Source organism: Orycteropus afer, unplaced genomic scaffold, assembly GCF_000298275.1.
Source record: "Orycteropus afer afer isolate SDZICR_OR568_19922 unplaced genomic scaffold, OryAfe1.0 scaffold00320, whole genome shotgun sequence".
In the NCBI taxonomy this organism is placed as follows: domain Eukaryota; kingdom Metazoa; phylum Chordata; class Mammalia; order Tubulidentata; family Orycteropodidae; genus Orycteropus; species Orycteropus afer.
The window spans coordinates 3,116,636-3,136,106 of NW_006921907.1; the positions used below are offsets into that span (position 1 = coordinate 3,116,636).

At 42.5% G+C, this 19,471-nt stretch overlaps 1 protein-coding gene across 1 annotated transcript in view; it reads right to left on the reverse strand.

Moving 5' to 3' along the window:
* ZNF462 (zinc finger protein 462) overlaps positions 1-19,471 on the reverse strand; it is a 95,513-nt gene that overhangs the window by 62,549 nt on the left and 13,493 nt on the right. The window contains exon 7 of the mRNA XM_042782441.1: positions 15,527-15,718. Coding sequence (XP_042638375.1) covers positions 15,527-15,718 — 192 coding nt within the window. The remainder of the gene's footprint in view (positions 1-15,526; positions 15,719-19,471) is intronic.

Consider the following 19,471-nt stretch of genomic DNA (forward strand, 5'->3'; position numbering starts at 1 on the left):
GGAAATGACTCGACGGCACTTAACAACAACAAGAACAGTGAGAATGGTTATACAACCTGACAAACGTAATCAATGCCTGTGAACTGTATATATAGAAATTGTTGAAGTGGCATGTTTTGTTATGCTTACTCCACAATAATAATAATAATAATAATAACAACAATAATAATAAGATGTAAATAAACAATATTTTAACCCTGCACTTGACTTGTACAGAACCATGGCTCCTCTGGCCTGTGGTTCTTCAGGTCCTTTATTCTCTAACACCCATACGTCATTAGGCATGCTGTGATTTAGAAAATACCCCAGAAAATTAGAAGGAGAAAAACAGTGAAAAGTATTACATATCTTTTCACTAATTTCCAAGAGTGGAGGCATATAGTAACAAAATCATACAAAAAAATAACTTACGAGATACTTCTGTACAAGGGATCATACAAATCTAATCTAAGTTTTTAAACACTGAAATTTAATTTTTTAAAGAGCTGTTATTTTTTATAGGCCCTTACTATGTAAGTAAGGTAACTAAGAGCCTGTAGATATATTAGCGAAAACTATCTTATTTTATTGTTACCATAACAATTATAGAATTTACTGATTTGCATATGTTAATTGGGAATTTCGCTTGTGTTTCCCTGTCTAACTTTGATTTAGTTAACACAATTACGGTTTCTTCTCACAGACATTATTAGTGGCATTATTTTTGCTTGCACACAAGGTAGATGTGGATTTTTTTTATCTTTCCTTCCCTGTATTCCTAATTAAAAAGTTACCCATGGGCAAAATTTTAAAATACTGTAATGTCAGAGTAACAATAAAACTACAACTCACAAGTATAATAATTTGTGATTGCCACAGCTATTAACTATCTAGCTGCTCACTCCACTTACTCACTATTAGCTTTGGGACACACAAGATGGACTGCAACTATTTACAACTGCTAGCTCATTGGCTGTGGCCTCCTTCCTACCTCTTTCACTCCAGAAAGTACCTTGACGTGCTCATGAGCAAACTGACATTATATAGGAATATGTCTGGATAAGCTTTTTTTTTTTTTTTAAATTTGTGATTAACGAAGATAACCTGGTAAAGAGACTAGACAAGATTGAGATTAGAGCAGGAAAACTGGTTGAAATCAGAGGAAGAGCAGAGGGTTATTCAGGGTTGGGGCCTGGTAAGTTGGAAGTCAGGGAGTTGGAGAAAACACCTCTGAAATGGCTAAGCCTAGAGTCAGGCTGGGTAAGGAGAGCAGGGAGACTACACAGTATAGTCAGAGAATTGAATCTGAGATGCTGGGGCTGATGCAGTTATGGTGAATTCACCCACAGACAGGCAGCTGGAGTAGTCACAAGGTAACAATCTCTAGCTGAGAAGACCATGCTGAGGATCTCATACTACCCTTTGAGTTGAAGGAGCTCTGGTGGCATATTGGGCATTTGGCTGCTAACGAGAAGGTCAGCAGTTCAAACCCACTAGCTGCTTTGTGGGAAGAAGATGAGGCAAGCTACTTCTGTAAAGGTCATGGAAACCCAACAGAGTTGGGTCAGAATCAACTTGATGGCAGTAGGTGAGTTACCCTTTGAGTGTTGACTCTTAAAACTGAAGCACGGTCACAACTGGAGTAAAGAGGAAGGCTGAGAGCCTGGTTCTGAGTTCACTGAAGAACGGGGAAAGAGCATGCCCAAAGACCGTTGCTGCTAGCTGCCACAAAGTCAGTTCCAACCCATGGCGACCCAGTGCACAACTGAATGAAACGCTGCCTGGTCCTGCACCACCCAGGATGCTGGGTCTGCCGTTTCAGCCCCTGTGTATTCTGACTGGCTTCCAGCCTCGGGGGCTCATCCTGTAGCACTCTGTCAGACAATATTCTGCTGTGATCTAGGGTTTTCACTGGCTAATCTGTGGAAGTTGATTGCTAAGACCTTTCTTCCTACTGTCTGTCTGGACACTTCACTGAAAGCTGTCTAGATGGTATCTGAAATACTGGTGGTGGAGGTCCCAGCACCAAGCAACTCTGAAGCCACCACAACACGACAAACTAATGGATGGGTGGGAGTCCAAAGACAGGGAAAAGGAATAACCTAAGAGCAGGCATTTGAAAATGGACCATTAATGAAGGATGGAGAAAGAGGCACAAGAGGCGGCAGAAAGTAAGGCATGTTCTTCTTCTTCTTGACCCCAGGAGGAAAGGGACTGATATCTCTGGTTCCAGAAAGCTGAAGTGATGTGGTATTGCCACTGGAAGGAAGGCCAAAATTAGTTAAGGAAGGAGGAAGGAGTGACCAGGGAGTGCAATAGTGCAAGACACACACGTCACTGCACAGCCACTGCCCAATTCCAATGGCTTGGAGCACTGTGGGACACACCTGAGTTTGCAGTCACTAAAATTCCCAGGCTTTTGCACGTGGAAACTGTTGTTCTGTTGGCTCTTCTTGTGTGCAGTCGCTTTCGCAAGGCATAATTCAAATCAATTCAAGAAATATTTATTGAATTGCTTGCTAAGTTCTAAGTTTCAGGGTTCTGAAAATGAGTAAGAAACAGCCTTTGACCTCAGAGTGCACACAGTTCAACTGGGGAGACAGATATGTTAACAGATTAGTTATAAGAATATCGTGTAGGTCCAGTAACGGATGTGAATAGAAGGGCCAGAAGCAACCCAAAGTAGTTTATATTTTTCCACTAGTGAAATCTCATTTTTAGCCCATTACTTGAACAGTCTAGACAGTCTATAATCTTGATTTTGTCAGTTAACTTAGGGACCATTTGCTAGTATTCTAAATGTATTAAGTCCTTAAGTCCTAAGGAGGCAATAGGAAAACAGACTTAAGTAATTTTTGAAAAGATGAGTGAGTCTCAAGAGGAAATAAATTAACAAATTTTCGATTGGAAAAACTTCAAAGGCCTTAAAGAATTCTGAAAATCTCATCTTAAAAACATAAACACACATTCATAGACAGAGACACATACTCAAAGATTTTAAGTACTTGATATTTATTATTTGAAGAGAAACATCTTCTTGGGATTTCTTTTGCTTTTTTGAGATAAGGGATCTCCTATTTTAAAAATCTAGGGAGTCAAGGAGGGGTGGCTATGAGTCAGGGCCGACTCCACAGCACATAATAACAACAACAGGGAGTCATGGAGCGAAAGAATCTGCTAGGTGTAAGCAAAAACACTTTTAGTTTGTACTTTTACAACGACAGACACACAGACCAGTGGAGCAGAATTGGGAACCCAGAAATAGATCCATACACCTATGGTCAGCTGATCTTTGACAAAGGGCCAAAATCCATTAAATGGGGAAGAGATCATCTCTTTCACAAATGGTGCTGGCAAAACTGGATATCCATTTGCTAAAAAACGACACAAGATCCATTCCTCACACCAGACACAAAAACTAACTCCAACTCCAGACAGACCAAAAACTTAAATATGAAACCTGAAACTATATTCATGAGAGAAAAAATGAGGGCAAAGTTAGGGGCACTAATTTATAGCACAAATAGACTATCAAGCATAATTCAAGATGCAGAAACAGCAGAAGATAAACTAGTTGACTGGGACCTTCTAAAAATTAAATTCTATGTGCATCAAAAGACTTCTCCAAAAGAGTAAAAAGAACTTACAGAGTGGGAAAAAATACTTGGCAATGACATATTGGACAAAGGACTTACCTCTAATATTTATAGAAAATGCCAACACCTCAACATCAATTAAAAAAATGGGCAGAAGACATGGACCGACACTTCACCAAAGATATTCAGGCAGCCAACAAACACATGAAGAAATGCTCACAATCATTAACCATAAGATAGATGCAAATCAAAACAAGGAGATACCACCTCACCCCAGCACTAATAGCAAAGTTCAACAAGACACAAGATAACAAACGCTGGTGAAGATGTGGAGAGATTAGGACTCTCATACACTGTTGGTGAGACTGTAAAACGATACAACCACTGTGGAAAGCAGTATGCCAATTTCTTAAAAAGTTGGAAACAGAAACACCATTTGATCCAGCAATCCCATTACTAGGTATACATCCTAAAGAAGTAAGAGCCAGGACAAGAACAGATATACGTACACCCATGTTCACTGCAGCACTATTTACAATAGCCAAAAGATGGTAACAACCTAAGTGCCCATCTACCAAGGAATGGATAACCAAACTGTGGTATATACACACAATGGAATACTATGCAAACCTAAAAAATAATGTAGAATCTGCTAAACATCGCATAACATGGATGAATTTGGAAGACGTTATGCTGAGTGAAATAAGTCAATCCTAGAAAGTCAAATATTGTATTAGTCCACTTTTATAAAAAGTCAAGAAAGGTTTATACATAGAAGGAAACTTTCTTTGTTGATAACCTGGGATGGGAGGGGAGGGGACTCTAAATTCCTAGGCAGGCTGAGGGGGAGCAAATATATACATAATACATACCTACACACACATATAAATATATATACACATATACACACACATACACATCAAAGATTATTAGTGGTTACCAGAGGCAGGAGGAAGGGGGAAAGAGGAAGCTTTTGTTTGCAGGGTACTGAGTTTATGCTACTGGTGGTGGAGTATTTTGGAAAAGGATAGCAATAATGATGGCACAACACGGAAAATGTCATCCATGTCCCTGAGCTGTAAATGGGGAAGTTGTTATGTCTTGTTGCACATATTTTCACCACAATAAAAGTAAAAAAAAAAAAAAGTTTGTACTTTTAAACTGCTCCCAGTTTTGTAAAAAATAATAAACAAAATAACAAAACAGAACTTATATTTGTTCATACATAGAAAAAAAAATTAGATGACCCTATGGCAAACTGTTAAGGAGCTCTGGTAGCATAGTGCCTAAGGCACTTGACTGCTAACCAGAAGGCTGGTGGTTCAAACTCACCAGCCACTCCTCGGAAAGAAGGTTGGGCAATCTACTTCCGTAGTGATACTGCCCCGGAAACCCCAGAAGGGGTCGCTATGAGTCGAGGCCGACTTGACAGCACATAACAACAACATGGCAAACTGTTAACAGTGGTCACTCTGAAGAGGTGGGTGGAGAGGCTGGCATTATGGGAGACACTCACATTTTATATGTTTGTATTTCCACAAAGCTGTTCTTTAATCACATGGAGGTATTACATTTGTAATTAAGAGGGGAAAATGTATGCAGGCATCGTATAAGGGGATGACTGCCATCCATGACGATGTTTAGTGCACATTCATTCAAATACCTAAAGGTCTGGCCTGATGCACCCACTGCCACTTCCAGAGGGCAAAGCACCTTGCTGCTGGTGTCCCTCGTCCAAGCAGTTTTCAACAAACCTAAAGTCCTCTGCCAGATGTAAGTACACCTATAGTCTGGCTCCATCTCGTTACCTTGCCAACCGTCCTCCCACCTACCTCGACCACACACCCTGGACTCTAACTGGGCTAGTCTCTTTGCTGTCCCAGGATCCCGTCTTCTGCCTAATTGCTCATTTCTGATACTCCTCCCACCTGAAATGACCTTCTGCTTAAATAAATCCTACACTCCCTCCAAGGTTCCGCTAGAGCCCCACCTCTTCCAAGAAGTCATCCTGACTCATCAGTCTTTTCTTTTTCCTCTGGCTACAGCCTTTCAAATGCAGATGAACAATTCCTAACTTCATTGGAGTCTGTTCTTTTACCACCATTTGTATATCTATTAACTTAAACTGTAAATTATCAAGACAAAAAACTTGTCTTTCGTGTTTTTTTTTGGGGGGGGGATGGGGGGAAGATTTGCCATCAAGTGGGACCTGAGTCGTACCTGACTCATAGCGACCCCTCCTTGGGTTTCTGAGGCAGTATCACGACAGAAGTAGATTTGTTGTTGTTATGTGCTGTCAAGTAGGCCCCAACTCAGAGCGACCCCTCCTTGGGTTTCCGAGGCAGCATCACTACGGAAGTAGGATTGGCCAACCTTCCTTCCGAGGAGTGGCTGGTGGGTTTGAACCGCCAGCCTTCTGGTTAGCAGTCAAGTGCTTTAGCCACTGTAAGGCCCCAGACATGTAAGAGGCTATGCCATAGCTCTGCGGATCATTTAGTAGAAGAGTTGACTCAATAGCAATTGGGGAAAAAAAAAAAATTGTTGCTAGACTTCACCAAGGATTCAGTCCCTGATTGGCATAAACAGTTAAGTACTCAACTACTAGCTAAAAGGTTGGCAGCTCAAACCCTCCCACAAGTACCATGGAAGACAGGCCTGGTGATCTGTTTTTAAAAAGTCCCAGCCTTGGAAACCCTATGGAGCTGTTCCACTCTACACACGTGGGGTCAGCGTTGAGTCAGAATAGAACTGACAGCAACTAACACCTGCTAACCAGAAGGCTGGCAGTTCAAACCCACCAGCCACTCCTTGGAAGGAAGATGGGGCATTCTACTTCCATTGTGATACTGCCTCGGCAACCCAAGGAGGGGTCACTATGAGTCGGGTCTGACTTGATGGCACATACCACCACCACCACCACCACCAAGGACTTCAATGAGGTGGCACCAAGGTTAGGCACAGGCTTTGGATGAAGACAAACCTGTGTATGAAACTCAGCTCCACCACATACAAATTTTGTGACTTCTGGACTCATCATTTCACTCTATGGGTCTTAGTTTCCTTCTTTATAAAACAAGACTAATAATGTGGCCCTATGATTCATTAGACATACTCAATCAGATGATGAATTCAAAGCAGTCAGCAGAATTCTAAAAAATACTAGCAAATATTAGTTTTATCACTCAAGAATTAAACAAGAAGACATGTAGGACTCTTATAAAAAAAGACTGAATGACTTTCAAATTGGCCAAGGGGGAGAAATAGCTAGCAATGCTGAAAATCAGACTAAAGGTTTAGAAAATACTGTGTTTCTTGATGAGGCTGTAACTGCAGCTTTGGTGAAGGACTCACAGTGCATGAAAATAAAAGATGACATAAGGAGAGTGGCCTGCACGAGTCATCTAAGAATATTTTGTGTCCCCGAGGAAGCTGCAAAGCCTAGCCCTGGAATAACTTCTCGAAGAGCAGTTCATGGTAAATGAAACCTTAGCTGGGCCCTGTACTCAGAGCCAAACACCTCCTTTGGGTTGAACTTGATGACTCTAAACCATCTTGCTAAGTAAAACACATCCCTTCCTGGGCATAGACTGTGAGGCTGAACTCAAGTAGAAGCAAGAAGACCTTCTTACCTGGACACCTGCTTCTCATGACACTGGGCCATTCTTTCCCTCACCATTTTTGTCTAACCACTATCACTGGGATTTTCCTACAGGGTATTATGATTATGAATGAGTTAACAAGAAAATGTGTCCAAGACTTGGACATGCTTTCCCAGGTTATAACATCAAAACTCGTATGTTCCTAAAAGGTTATTCCTAGCACCTTCTCCTCATCTCTGCATTTTTCTTTCTTTTTTTTTTCCTGGTTTCCTCATATACCCATCTTCTCATGAACACACCATCTGCTCTAGGCTGTCCTAGGCTCTTGATCCCTGAATCATAGTTCACTTGTTAGTCCTCCCAGATCCAATCCCCTTCCACGGCCTGTGAAAAATCTCCTCTGCTCAACAGTATTAGAAACAAAGGAGAGGATCTATGAGCCAGGAGGAGTCTTAAGACACTGTGAGAGATTTTGTCTCAAATGTAATTGGGCTAAAATATCTAGCTTCAGCTCTAGGGAAAGAAAGCGGTGCTGGGCAATGAAGAAACAAGGTAAAATTCTTTCTTTCTTTTGTTCTTTCTTCTTTTTTTAAAAGTTACATTAAAAAAAAAAAAAGCTAAAATCTAAGATTAGTAGTTTTAGATGATTCAACTAACAAATACATTACCTACTGAAGAGCTGAATAATAAAGCTGGCTTCTTCTTTTTTCTAGTTACTTCACAAAATGGAGATCTGGAAAACTTAGGGTCATCTGTAAGCAGTTCACCAAAAGTTAGATGTGCAATATTAAAGCAAATTCTCGTGTTGTTGGGAGCTAGCGCTGAGTGAGTTTAGTAGCACATGCTTATATTTCTGATGGCCAAATGTTTTTCTTGGCATGGGAAAAATGGAGATGAGTTAGTTGATTAAGTTCCCAGGACACAAACAGAATACATTTGCAATGTTTTTTTAATCTTTGGCACATGACGACATGGCTAATTTTGAGAAGTCGCAGACGTCGCAGACGTCGCAGGCAGGTGGGTTTCTTGGGAAAGGTAGATCACATGATCTTCCAGTTCACGGTGGTGACTATTTTGCAGGCCTCCCCCACATGGGCCACGTTCTCATCATGTAACTTCTGAAGACTTCCGGGTGTAGAACAGAGCTCCAGCGCGAGGAGTGCCATTCGGTGGCACTGGAATAGCAGACCTTTAAGTCTCTGTAGTAGAAATGCCATTCTTCATAATAAGCATTAAAATAAACTCTAGATCACATTTCGACATAGAAAGCCTGATGTCAAAAAGGAAGGTTAGTACCCTCTGGTCAGATAACTTTCAGATCAGCAGACCTATTAAAAATTATAGCCAAGCCATTAAAATTATGCTTTGTGTCCCATGTGCTATAAACGGTGTAAATCTTCATACTTCACCATTATACACTTGAGAGTCTCCATTTCATTATTGTCATTTTTAAAGACACCACCTCTTCTTTCTTTCACCCCCAAGAGAAAACTGATTACAATTGGAACCCGTGTAGAAGGTCTGATGCCCTAGCAACTAATTGGACGCTCTTAAAGGTTGAATTTTATGTCTGGCCTATTTAGAGGCCTCAAAAGCTTCTCTTTGAGAAGCAGGCACCTCAGATCTTAATTTTTAAATGTCAAGTATGACTGCAGTCAAGGTTAAATGAGTTGATAGGTTGGAGCTAGAATGAATACAATTCTTCGAAAAGATTTTTCTTTCAAGCTTAACTGTAATTCACGCACTAATATTTTTAAAGCTTTATAAATACTTTACATTTTATATTGAAAAAAGAATATACTTAGGTAAAGTTACATTATAAGTGACATCTAGGAATATTCTGTACGTTAAATATGCAGGTTTCTAATGACATTTATTCATTTCACGGGTACTGCCGTGATTATTCCCTCCAGTCAGCTATGGCAGGGGTCAGTACTGCCCATAGGTCAAAATCTAAAAATCTAAAAATCTGACCTGTCACATTTCTGAACATACAATCTTACTAGAAGATAATCATGTCCCTTTGTTTATCTAAGAGCTCTGGTGGCATAGTGCCTAAGGCACTTGACTGCTAACCAGAAGGCTGGCGGTTCAAACCCACCAGCCACTCCTCAGAAGGAAGGTTGGGCAATCTACTTCCATAGTGATACTGCCCCGGAAACCCAAGGAGGGGTCGCTACGAGTCAGATCCGACTCGACAGCGGTGAGTTTGGTTTTTAGTTGTTTACCTAGTGTCTATGGGTGCTTTCATGTTAGAACAGCAGACTTATGTAGTTGTGGCAAACAGCCCACAGTGTTGACAATATTTTCTATTTAGCTCTTTATAAAAAGTTTGCTAACCAATGGTCTATGGTTTGGAGAAATCAACCGATGCAGGCCTCACATAATAGTGAGTTTCTTCTAGCCAATATATTGTTTTATGTTAAAAGCCTGGTGGACAAAATTTTCAGGTAGAATAAAAAATTTCACTCTCTCTGAGTTTTGTTACTCAATTTCCATCTACAGCTTCACTGAATTTGTTTTTAGCTAAAACCAAACATCTTATTTCTTTTGACAAAGACACCAAGATGTGGCTCTGCTACCAGGTGACCACACAAGTAATGCCCACCTCTCCAGCTCCCTCATACCTTCCATCTCCTTCTCAGGGATGGAAAGGCTTAGAGTTACTATTAACCAGAAGGCTGGTGGTTCAAACCCACCAGCCACTCCTCAGAAGGAAGGTTGGGCAATCTACTTCCATAATGATACACCTCAGAAACCCGAAGAGGGGTCGCTGAGTCGAGTCTGACTCGAGAGCACATAACAACAACAACAAAAGCTGTAAGGGAAACAGCTCTACTCTGACATGTATGGGATTGCCATGAGTTGCAATGGACTTGACTGCAACTGGTATCCACAGGGTACAAATAAGAGCACCAAGATGAATGATAAAAACAATCCAGGGTCAGGAAGTTTGTCACTAAAGAGAGTGAAGGTCAGAGACTCAGAGAGAGAAGCAGATAGGGAGGAAGTAGCCCCAGCTCCCAGCAGAGCTTATTCACAGCCATGGAAACGGAAATGAATTGGGTGTCCAGAGTAGCACGCACAGGGATGGTGGGAGTGTTTGCTAGGGAAGCCATTCTGGAATGGGGGCACGTGTGACCAACTGGTACAATGTGGATGTAGTGTAAAGGACTTTGAGTCTGGTGGACAATAAGAAGTGCCTGTGGTTCCTTGATGAGAATGTCTTGACCAAAATAGGTTTGAGCAAATATTATTCTAGAGTCTAGGCTAGAAAAGCCAGCTGTGAAGTTGTAACAGAAAATCTCATTGGAAATAATCACAAAGCTCCTCACCACAGTTTTCTATTAATCCAGAATATTAAAGACTTCCCTGTCAGGTGGACCACGTCAAGATCTGTATTATAAAGGGAGAGGGACTGTGGCCAAGAGGTCTTTTTTCATTTACCCTAAGCCACCAAAGACTGGTTGGAAGACAAAACTATGTCACCCTCATTCACCTTATTCCTTTTGCACATGGTTTTAGTGTCTGACTTTCGGGTTTGTTTTAAACACACCATGGTGGTTATTTTCTAAAGCAGGCAATTCCATACAGCATAACTGGATAGACAGAAGAAATAAAATAATTTATTCTTTGGGGGAAAGTCACGGGAGGAAAATGATGGACTGTCACCATCATCCTGGCGTCTTATAAAGGATATAGCTGAATTTTAAATCACGTATCATTACCCATGCATTGTGCAGCTTCTCAGACCTAAACAAATCTCATAGCTAAACTACACTGTCCTAGTTTCTTTGTTATTTCACTGATGTGTGCGTGTATGTCTGTGCGTGTATTTTTCTATACTGAAAGCAGAGGACTTAAAAAAAATTTTTTTAAAAGAAGAGTAAGACTCAGTCCTGTCTTTTACACGGCAGGAGAAGGGACCAGTAAACACAAACACAGCAGAGCACTTCCCTTTGTTGACAACCTTATTGTTCCCCCTTAATGCATTGTTTAGAATAGCAATTCCATGTCATTTCCCATTACGCTATGCACAAAACCAATACCACACAGTCATTGCTTTTCTTTTCAAAACCGATCATGAAGAATATACAGAGGAATGGCTCGCTGGCGAAACACGTCAAGACTGACAGCCCAGAGCCCAAGAGCTCCCTTCAGGCAGAGGACAGGTGTGTGGCCGGGCAGCTGGGGGAAGCTCCCTCCACCTTCTCGTTTGTGCCTCCTCAGCTGCTCTGCTCCTAGTGCTTCCTCCTGGCTGGGAGGGAGGGGAGCTTTCCAAGAAGCTCCTTTTCCAGGCACTGCCCTCTGCTAGAGAAACTGGCTTGCTCTGCAGACGGCAAGCGTTTGACCACTGCAAACAGCACTGAGCGTGTCAACTCGTTTTATTCACATCCCTCACCAGGGAATCAGAAAGCCTCGGACACACTGGTGATTTTCCTGGTTTTATGGATCTCTGCTCCCCCTAGGCCTGCAACACATTTTTGTTTCTTGTGTTCACAGTGTCCTGGCATCTGCAGTGTGGGAAACCTTAACCGAGAGCCAATAGCCCCACAGCTTCTCCCTATTAAAATGTGCAATTGGATTTCACATGTGTGTCTCAACCACTATTCAAGGCGTGATTTACAGGCTACTGTGTAGCCCCACAGCTGTTTTTTTCATGGCCTGGACTTAGCCGTTCCTAGGAATCCATCACCCAGCTCCCAAGCACAGACTGTTCCTAGCTTGCCCCCTACCCACCGCCCCCCATTCATGCACAGGCATCAATGTCTCCATTCCAAAACTACGTAAAACCCATTAAGCGTATTTGAGGAAATTACTATTATCCATTTATAAAACAGTTCATTTGAAGACTTTCCTTCTGCTTACTTCCACCTTCTAATCATCTTTTTTGTCATCCAATTAAACTAATGACTGAGGACCTCTTAACCCATTGTCGTCAGGCCAATTTCGATTCATGGTGACCCTATGTATTACAGACTAGGACTGCCCCACAGGGTTCTCTTAGCTGTAAGCAGATCGCCAGCCAAGCTTCTATGAAGCCTTGGGTGGGTTCGAACTGCAACTCGGAGGTTAGCAGACAACTTGGATCCCTTTAAGTCACCTGGAGGGCTTCTCAGCATAGGCTGTTTATATACATTATAAACAGCACAGGCCCAGTGACTTCTGTGTAGACCTCCCTAAGTGGTTCCCACCAAGGGACCTCTCACCCACACCATGTGTTCTGGTGGCTTAGTGCCTAACACATTTGACTGCTAACCAGAAGGCTGCTGGTTCAAACCCACCAGCCACTCCTCGGAAGGAAGATTGGGCAATCTACTTCCATAGGGATATCGCCTCAGAAACTCAAGGAGGGGTCGCTGTGAGTCGTATCCAACTCGATGGCAGTTAAGTTTTTTTAAGTATTTGCTTTCCTTAGAAGGGAAAAAAACAAAAACACATTTCAAATTATCTTCCTACAGCTGCACAAAGGTAGGCCTGTAACACACGGAAACACGGATATCATATTTTTATGCTTCTGCAACCCCCAACCCCACCCCTGCAAGATTCAAACCCAATGCAGTTTCCAAGAATATGAACTTCCCCCCAAAGGTTAGGGCCCAGGCTTGGGGTTGTGGTTAGTTCCAAAGTGGGTGCTGATCTTCCAAACATTCGATTTTAAGCTCCCTGAGGCACCTGATGGTGCAGGTAGTCACTGCATTATTAACGAGTTCTGGTCCTAAGTCTGTTTAAGTCGACCATGTAATTAGGAACAGTTAGGTACAGGGATCCTGACTAACATTAGTCAGTCATGTTTGTTTCAGTATACAGTATATAGTGTTTCTTTCCATGCATGGAACCACTAAAATATTCAGATACACTAAAACATCTTTAACATAATAATACAGGAATAAAACTACAATGTTTTGATGCCCATCACAAAGTAGCACTCATTTGTTATTACGAATTACTGTATGTATCTCAAATTTTTAAGATAAAAGCTTTTGGGGGTTGGGTTGGTTTGTAACTAGGGGTTATACATAATGGACATCCTGTATGTACTGGACGTTAGCAACCCAGAGACTGCCGGTACTGTATTCATTTCTGATTCTTCTGTGCATAGTGCAGGTCTCGGCAGAGGTAGGGTAATGAAGTCTACCGAACTCTTCTTAGCAGTCAGCCAGAGGAAGGGGATCCAAGCAGTGAGCGATGTGTGGGATTCTCATGAGCTAAGACTGAGACCCATCTTTCAAGGCAGAAGGACACAAGAAAAAGAAGGTATGACATGGAGAGGAATACGACATGGAGAGGAATATCCCAGGAAAAGCCTTGGCTGGAAAAGGTGTTTGGCTGAATCCATTTCACCCCAAAGGCTTCCCGGGTTTAGCTCCACTTCAGGTGAAAGTCTTAATTAATAGTCTTGTTCATAAAGATCTTACAGTTGGGGTCAAATTTCATTTTGCCCTCAAGATACAAATCTTGCCCAGTGAACAGAATTCCAAGGTGAGAAGGGGACATGTTCTGGCCCTTACACTCATCCCACTAATAGGTATGAGACAGCTTTTCTGGAGGGAAAAATAAAGGCTTTCTCCCACATTTCAAATTACTACAACATGACAGCCAAGAAGACAGTGAGCTGCTACATTCACTGCAAGTCACAGCCATGGTAACTAGCTTTCTTTGTTAAACAGATATCCTTCAAGACCAGAAAGCCAGGAAGAAATGACACTTTGCAGAGGAAAGGCTACCTGGTTCTATAACTCCATAGAGGCAGTTTAACCTCAGGACTTAGCTTTCCATGTCCTCCTAGGTACCAGCTTACAGACTCTATGAATAGATTATTTATTGTCTGATAATCTGATAATTAGACCATGCTGACTAGCTGGGATCTTCAGATTTTCAGAACCTACAGTTATCTCTTCTTAAACTTTTAAATATCCCCAAAATTTTTTTGTCACATGTGGTCCTGAAGGCCAAAATTGTAGCCAAAAGAAGAAAATCACAGGGATAAAGCTACCACTTACTAAATTTATCTATTGTGTGTCTCATGTTGTATCAGGCATTTCACACATATACCTTTTCTCATTCATCTTTCACAATAATCTGTTGCGAGAAATATGGTTATCCCATTTTACATTTGGATGTAGGGAAGTAGGTACCCAGAGAAACACAAGTATTCAAATCCAGGTCTTTGTTACAAAGGATCTATGAACTTCCTTGCCAATTCACTACGGTCCTCCCAAAGGAGCTCTGATGGTGCAGTGGTTAGAGCATTCGGCTGCTAACCAAAAGGTTGGCAGTTTGAACCCACCAGCCACTCTGTGGGAGAAAGATGAGGCAGTCTGATCCTGTAAAGATCTACAGCCTTGGAAACCCTATGGAATCAATGTATTCAATGGCAATGGGTTTTAAATTCCTCCCCAAAATCTAAGAGTACCTGTTGAGAGACAGGCCGTTCCCTGGCCGAGGAAGTAGTCAACCCAGGGCGACACAAAGGCTTCCCAGTGCTGCTGAGGATTCAAGCATACAGAGCTGCTGTAAAGCCTTCTACTCATTTCAGATTCTGCAGATGTCCTCCCTAAGCATCTAACCACACAGCCCCAAGACTGAGCAGTTCAACGGTCCACCCAACTGATGCTTCCTCCACATCCTTCATCTATAAGAAAGCACTATGTTACCCAAAAGACACCACACGACACAATCCGACCCGCTTTCCTCACTCATTCACCCTTTCCATTCCTAACTCTGAACTGTGTGAGGTTAACTTACAGAGCCAGCACCCCAAATACTTCACATGTGTACTTTTCAGAACAAGATAGGATACAGGTAAAGAAATAAATCAACACAGTATTCCTTTTGTTTTCTTTCTTGAAACCATAGTGGCAATGTCCAACTAATCCATCACATACCACGTACTCTTCCCACAAGCTATGCCAGTCTATGCTCGTATGTCACACAGGTACATCAACAAACCAAATCAACTGCCATCAGCTCAATCTTGACTCATGGTAACCCTACGTGTGTCAGAGCAGAACTGTGCTCCATAGTTTCCAATGGCTGATTCTCAGAAGCACATCATCAGGCCTTTTTTCCCCAGGTACCTCTTAGAAAACACCTCTAACCTTTCTGTCAGCAGCTGAGCACGTTAACACAAGTATAGACACGTTTGGCCACACAACAGACTATCACCGCATTCACCTTCCAACTCCAACTTGCATGCTGTCCACCTGCCCACATTTCTTCCTTCATTTGAACAACCACGTTTTTTGTGGACGAGTCTCAGACAAGAAAGAATTAGTAAGTTCCTTCCCCTTAAACCCCAGCCCACCGCAGCCCCAGGAGGTGACTTCTGACTCAGGAGCCCATTTTTACCATTGGAGTCTTCCACCTCTTCACCCGGGGCAGCTTTCTGAGAGGAGTGGTGGGAGTGTGAGGACAGGAGACTGACGATTCGCGGTCTAGGGAGGGTCAGGGCTTTCCCGTGGACCTTGAGGGAGTGTTCCTTCAACTGGCTGATGGTCATGGTGGAAAACGAGCACCAAGAACACTTGTACGCATGTTCACCTGCAAGAAGGTGATGGTGAGGAACAGGGCAGGAAAAGGGGGGAAGAGGTAAAAGGTGAGGTGGGGTGGGGGAGTGGAGAACAAAATAACATGGTTAATTCATTCACTTGTGCCCCAGAGAGTGTGGATGTTCTGCCCATGCTTCTAGGCCTAGGAACCATCACAGATAATACTCACCTGTTCCCACAACCACAGTGCTCCTCCTTGGGATTAAGGCCTTTCAGTCAGCACCACAATCAACATCTGGTCCCTTTTCACTTCACGCTCTACTTATGGGTGAGGCTGTAGCTTGATTCCCCAACAGGGAGTGGAATTCAGATGTCTATAATACTTTCTTCACGTAAGTTTTCTCTACCTCTTTCCCTGCCTCCATACTTAGAAATGACCCTGCCAATTTTAGTACAAGGTTGCCTTTTTATCATCTGCAAAAAGTAACCTGCTCAATTCTCATTCCCAAGGGTCCGTCAAGCACGGAGTCACTCAGTGGGAGCTCTGTCGTGCTACTCCCCCTCTTCACTTCCACCTCACTCATCCTCTGATTTTTATTTTGGACAAGCTCTCAAACCTCAGCACAAAGCATCACTTCCCCAGCTAACCAATAGTACAGAGGTAGTAAAAAATATATCACTTCCCCAGCTGACGAGGAAAGGTGCGTATGTGCAAACCTGTGTGTGCATCCCCAATAGTCTTCAATAAAGAGTTAAGTAAAAATTAGGGGTTTTGTTTTGTTTTCTCCCAGTTTTTGTTCGTAGCAGTGAAATACAGATCACAGTGACCAAATGAAGTGAGGGTGTGACCTACCTTTACCAGAGTCGGCTTAAATTAATGACATTTTGTGATACAGGCATGTAGGTGTTGTTGGACAGACAGACGCTGCTATGGTCATTCAGAAATCAGTTCTGCTCTATGTAACAATAACTTATGTTCATGACTTGGACTCAATCATTCTACTTCTGACAAGAAAATATCCTTTAGTACACAGAAAGTTTTATTTATAAATATGCATTATTTATGCTTGAAAAATGCATGACATAACCTAAGTTCCCAACCATAGGAAATGATTAAGTAGATGTGGGCATACCCTTCTGATGAACTATCACTGCATTAAAATTAATTCTTGAAGAGTCTGTTCTAACATGGAAAATTATAAATACATAGAAAAGGTGTATTTCAAATTATAATCCCGATGTTAAAAAGAAATATACCAAATGTTAACAACTGTAGTCTTTAAATGACAAGACTATGGATGACTGACTATATTTCTTCTCTCATTTCTTATGTTTACTTTTAAAAATTTATTTTTAAGGTTAAATCTAAAACTCAGAGAAGAAAGGAAAAAGAGGAGAAGAGAGGATGACTCTTCAGAGAGAAAGTTTTCATGTACCAGTGAAACTCAAAGGAGATCAGAACTGGTGGTTTACAGACTGAAACAAAACTACAGGAATCAGAAGTTGAATCTCTGACCTTGCTGTTCACCAGCTGAAACTGGTACTGCCTCCCACCCTGAACACATCACTAAATGGTTCACATGTGAAGTAAGCCCAGCCTCTCAAGTTCTGCATTAAGCCCCCTACTCACCACTGATGACACCCAGAACTTGCCTGGCCAAGAAAGCCCTGGGGGGAAAAAAAACCTACGGAAAACCCTGAACTACATAACATTCTACAGATTAAGACAGAACAGAGGAGCCATACTCCCAACCATCTCATTGTAGTTGCAGTACAATGTTGGGCAGTCAACAGTGGTATTTCCACCACCACCGGATGCATTTGAATTGTGGTGTTGGTGAGGAGTACTGAATATACCGTGGAGGGTCAGAAGAACCCACAAGCCAGTCTTAGAAGCAATACAAGAATGCTCCTTAGAAGCAAGGTTGGCAAGACTTCAGCTCACTGACTTGGGGTACATCATGAGGAAAGACCAGTCACTAGAAAACAACATCGTGTTGATGAAGTAGGTCAATGAAAACGAGAGAAACCCTCAACGAGATGAACTGACAGAACAGCTGCAACAATGGGTTCAAACCTATCAAAGACCGTGAAGATGGCACGCAGGACCAGGTAACGTTTCGTTCTGTTTACATAAGGTCTCACTGAGTCAGAGCCAACTCCACGGCACCACCACCACCACCTGCTATCCTTTCTCTGGTTTTCATTTTTTGAATGTAAACTTGGCTGCATGAACCTTCTTAGGTGGCTGTGAGTAGCAAAACCTGAGAAAGAATTCAGACGCAGATTATTTGGTTAGATCGTAGTACTTTTGAATCTTTAAAATAAAATAATCCATCTAGAATAGACTAGGAGCTCTGGTGGCATACTGCCTAAGGCATCTGACTGCCAACCAGAAGGCTGGCAGTTCAAACGCACCAGCCACTCCTTGGAAGGAAGGTTGGGCAATCTACTTCTATAGTGATACCGCCTCAGAAACCCAAGGGGGGATCGCTATGAGTCAGATCCAACTCAATAGCAGTGAGTTTGGTTTTTTTTTTAGTTAGAACAGACAAGGCTAATCAAGAGTCTTTTAGAAAAAGACAAGCTGTTGCCTAGCCAAGCCACTCTTACTGGGTAAGAGCCATGTCCATGGAGACCAAGATTCCAGGTTGTGTAGAGAACTGATTTTGTGTGACTCCCACTCTCTCTCACTGGATGCTTCCTTCTCACCAGCCAGAAAGCGCAGGACGCCAGTATGCTCAGTCACTCTAAGAACATAAACTCAAGCTCAGTGCCCTGGAGTCCACGTGCAGCCTCTGGTGTTCTAACAAAGTCCTTCCCACAGGCCAAATCATTTAGTCAACTCCACTGGTAAAAGTGCTTCTGACAAGGCTGAAGCCTATGGGAAAAACTGACCAGGATGGTGTCCCAGCTGAATAATTTACAATATACACAAGTTAGAAAAGAGGGGTTTGAACCCTGAAGCCACCCCCTCCATATCCTTCAGCAGAATTTCCCTGGAGATATAAAAATACAAACAGAAAAGAGGAAAGCCTATAGAGCTATGTTCCTGTCCCATTCCAAGTGGGGTTTGGGAGCAGCTGGGCAGGCTTTGGTAATTTCACTAAGAGAATATACCCAGTTCAACAGGACCCCCCACTTACGAGGCAGGTTAAGAGAAGACCACGTTTCCAGAGATGGCAAAAGGGAAGAACCCAGGTTCTGTGCCATTTTCATAATGCTGTTAAAATGAGGGTGCAACACACAGAGAAGCTAGCGTATGAGACAGGAGAATCTTGGTGGGAAATACCCCTGCGGAGGAAACTTAGGGGGGAGATCTGATTTCCGGAAGGACCTCTGATAGTGTAACTAGGTGTTCTGAGCCTTTTCTCCTAATTTCCCTTTCAGCTTGACCTAAGTTCCTCTCAGTGGTCCAGACCTTTAAGATGGCCAAGGCTGCTGCTGAAACAGGCTTCTGAAAGTGACTAAGAGCATCATGGGGAGGCTCCCAAGCCACCCCCCACTGCCTTTCCTACCTCATGCCTTATTCTTCTCCTGGCTTACCTCTGAGTAGCTATCCATGGGCAAGAGAACAGGTTATCATGCATCCTTTGCCATATGCAACCAAAAACCAAACTCACTGCCATTTGTGTCGACTGTGACTCGTGGAGCCACGCACTGGGTTCCAAGGCTATACATCTTTATAGAAGCAGACTGCCCCACTTTTCTTCCATGGAATGACTGGTGGGTTCAAACTACTAACCTTTTGATCAGCAGCCAAATGCCTTAACACCTACACCACCAGAGCTCTTTACCATATGCA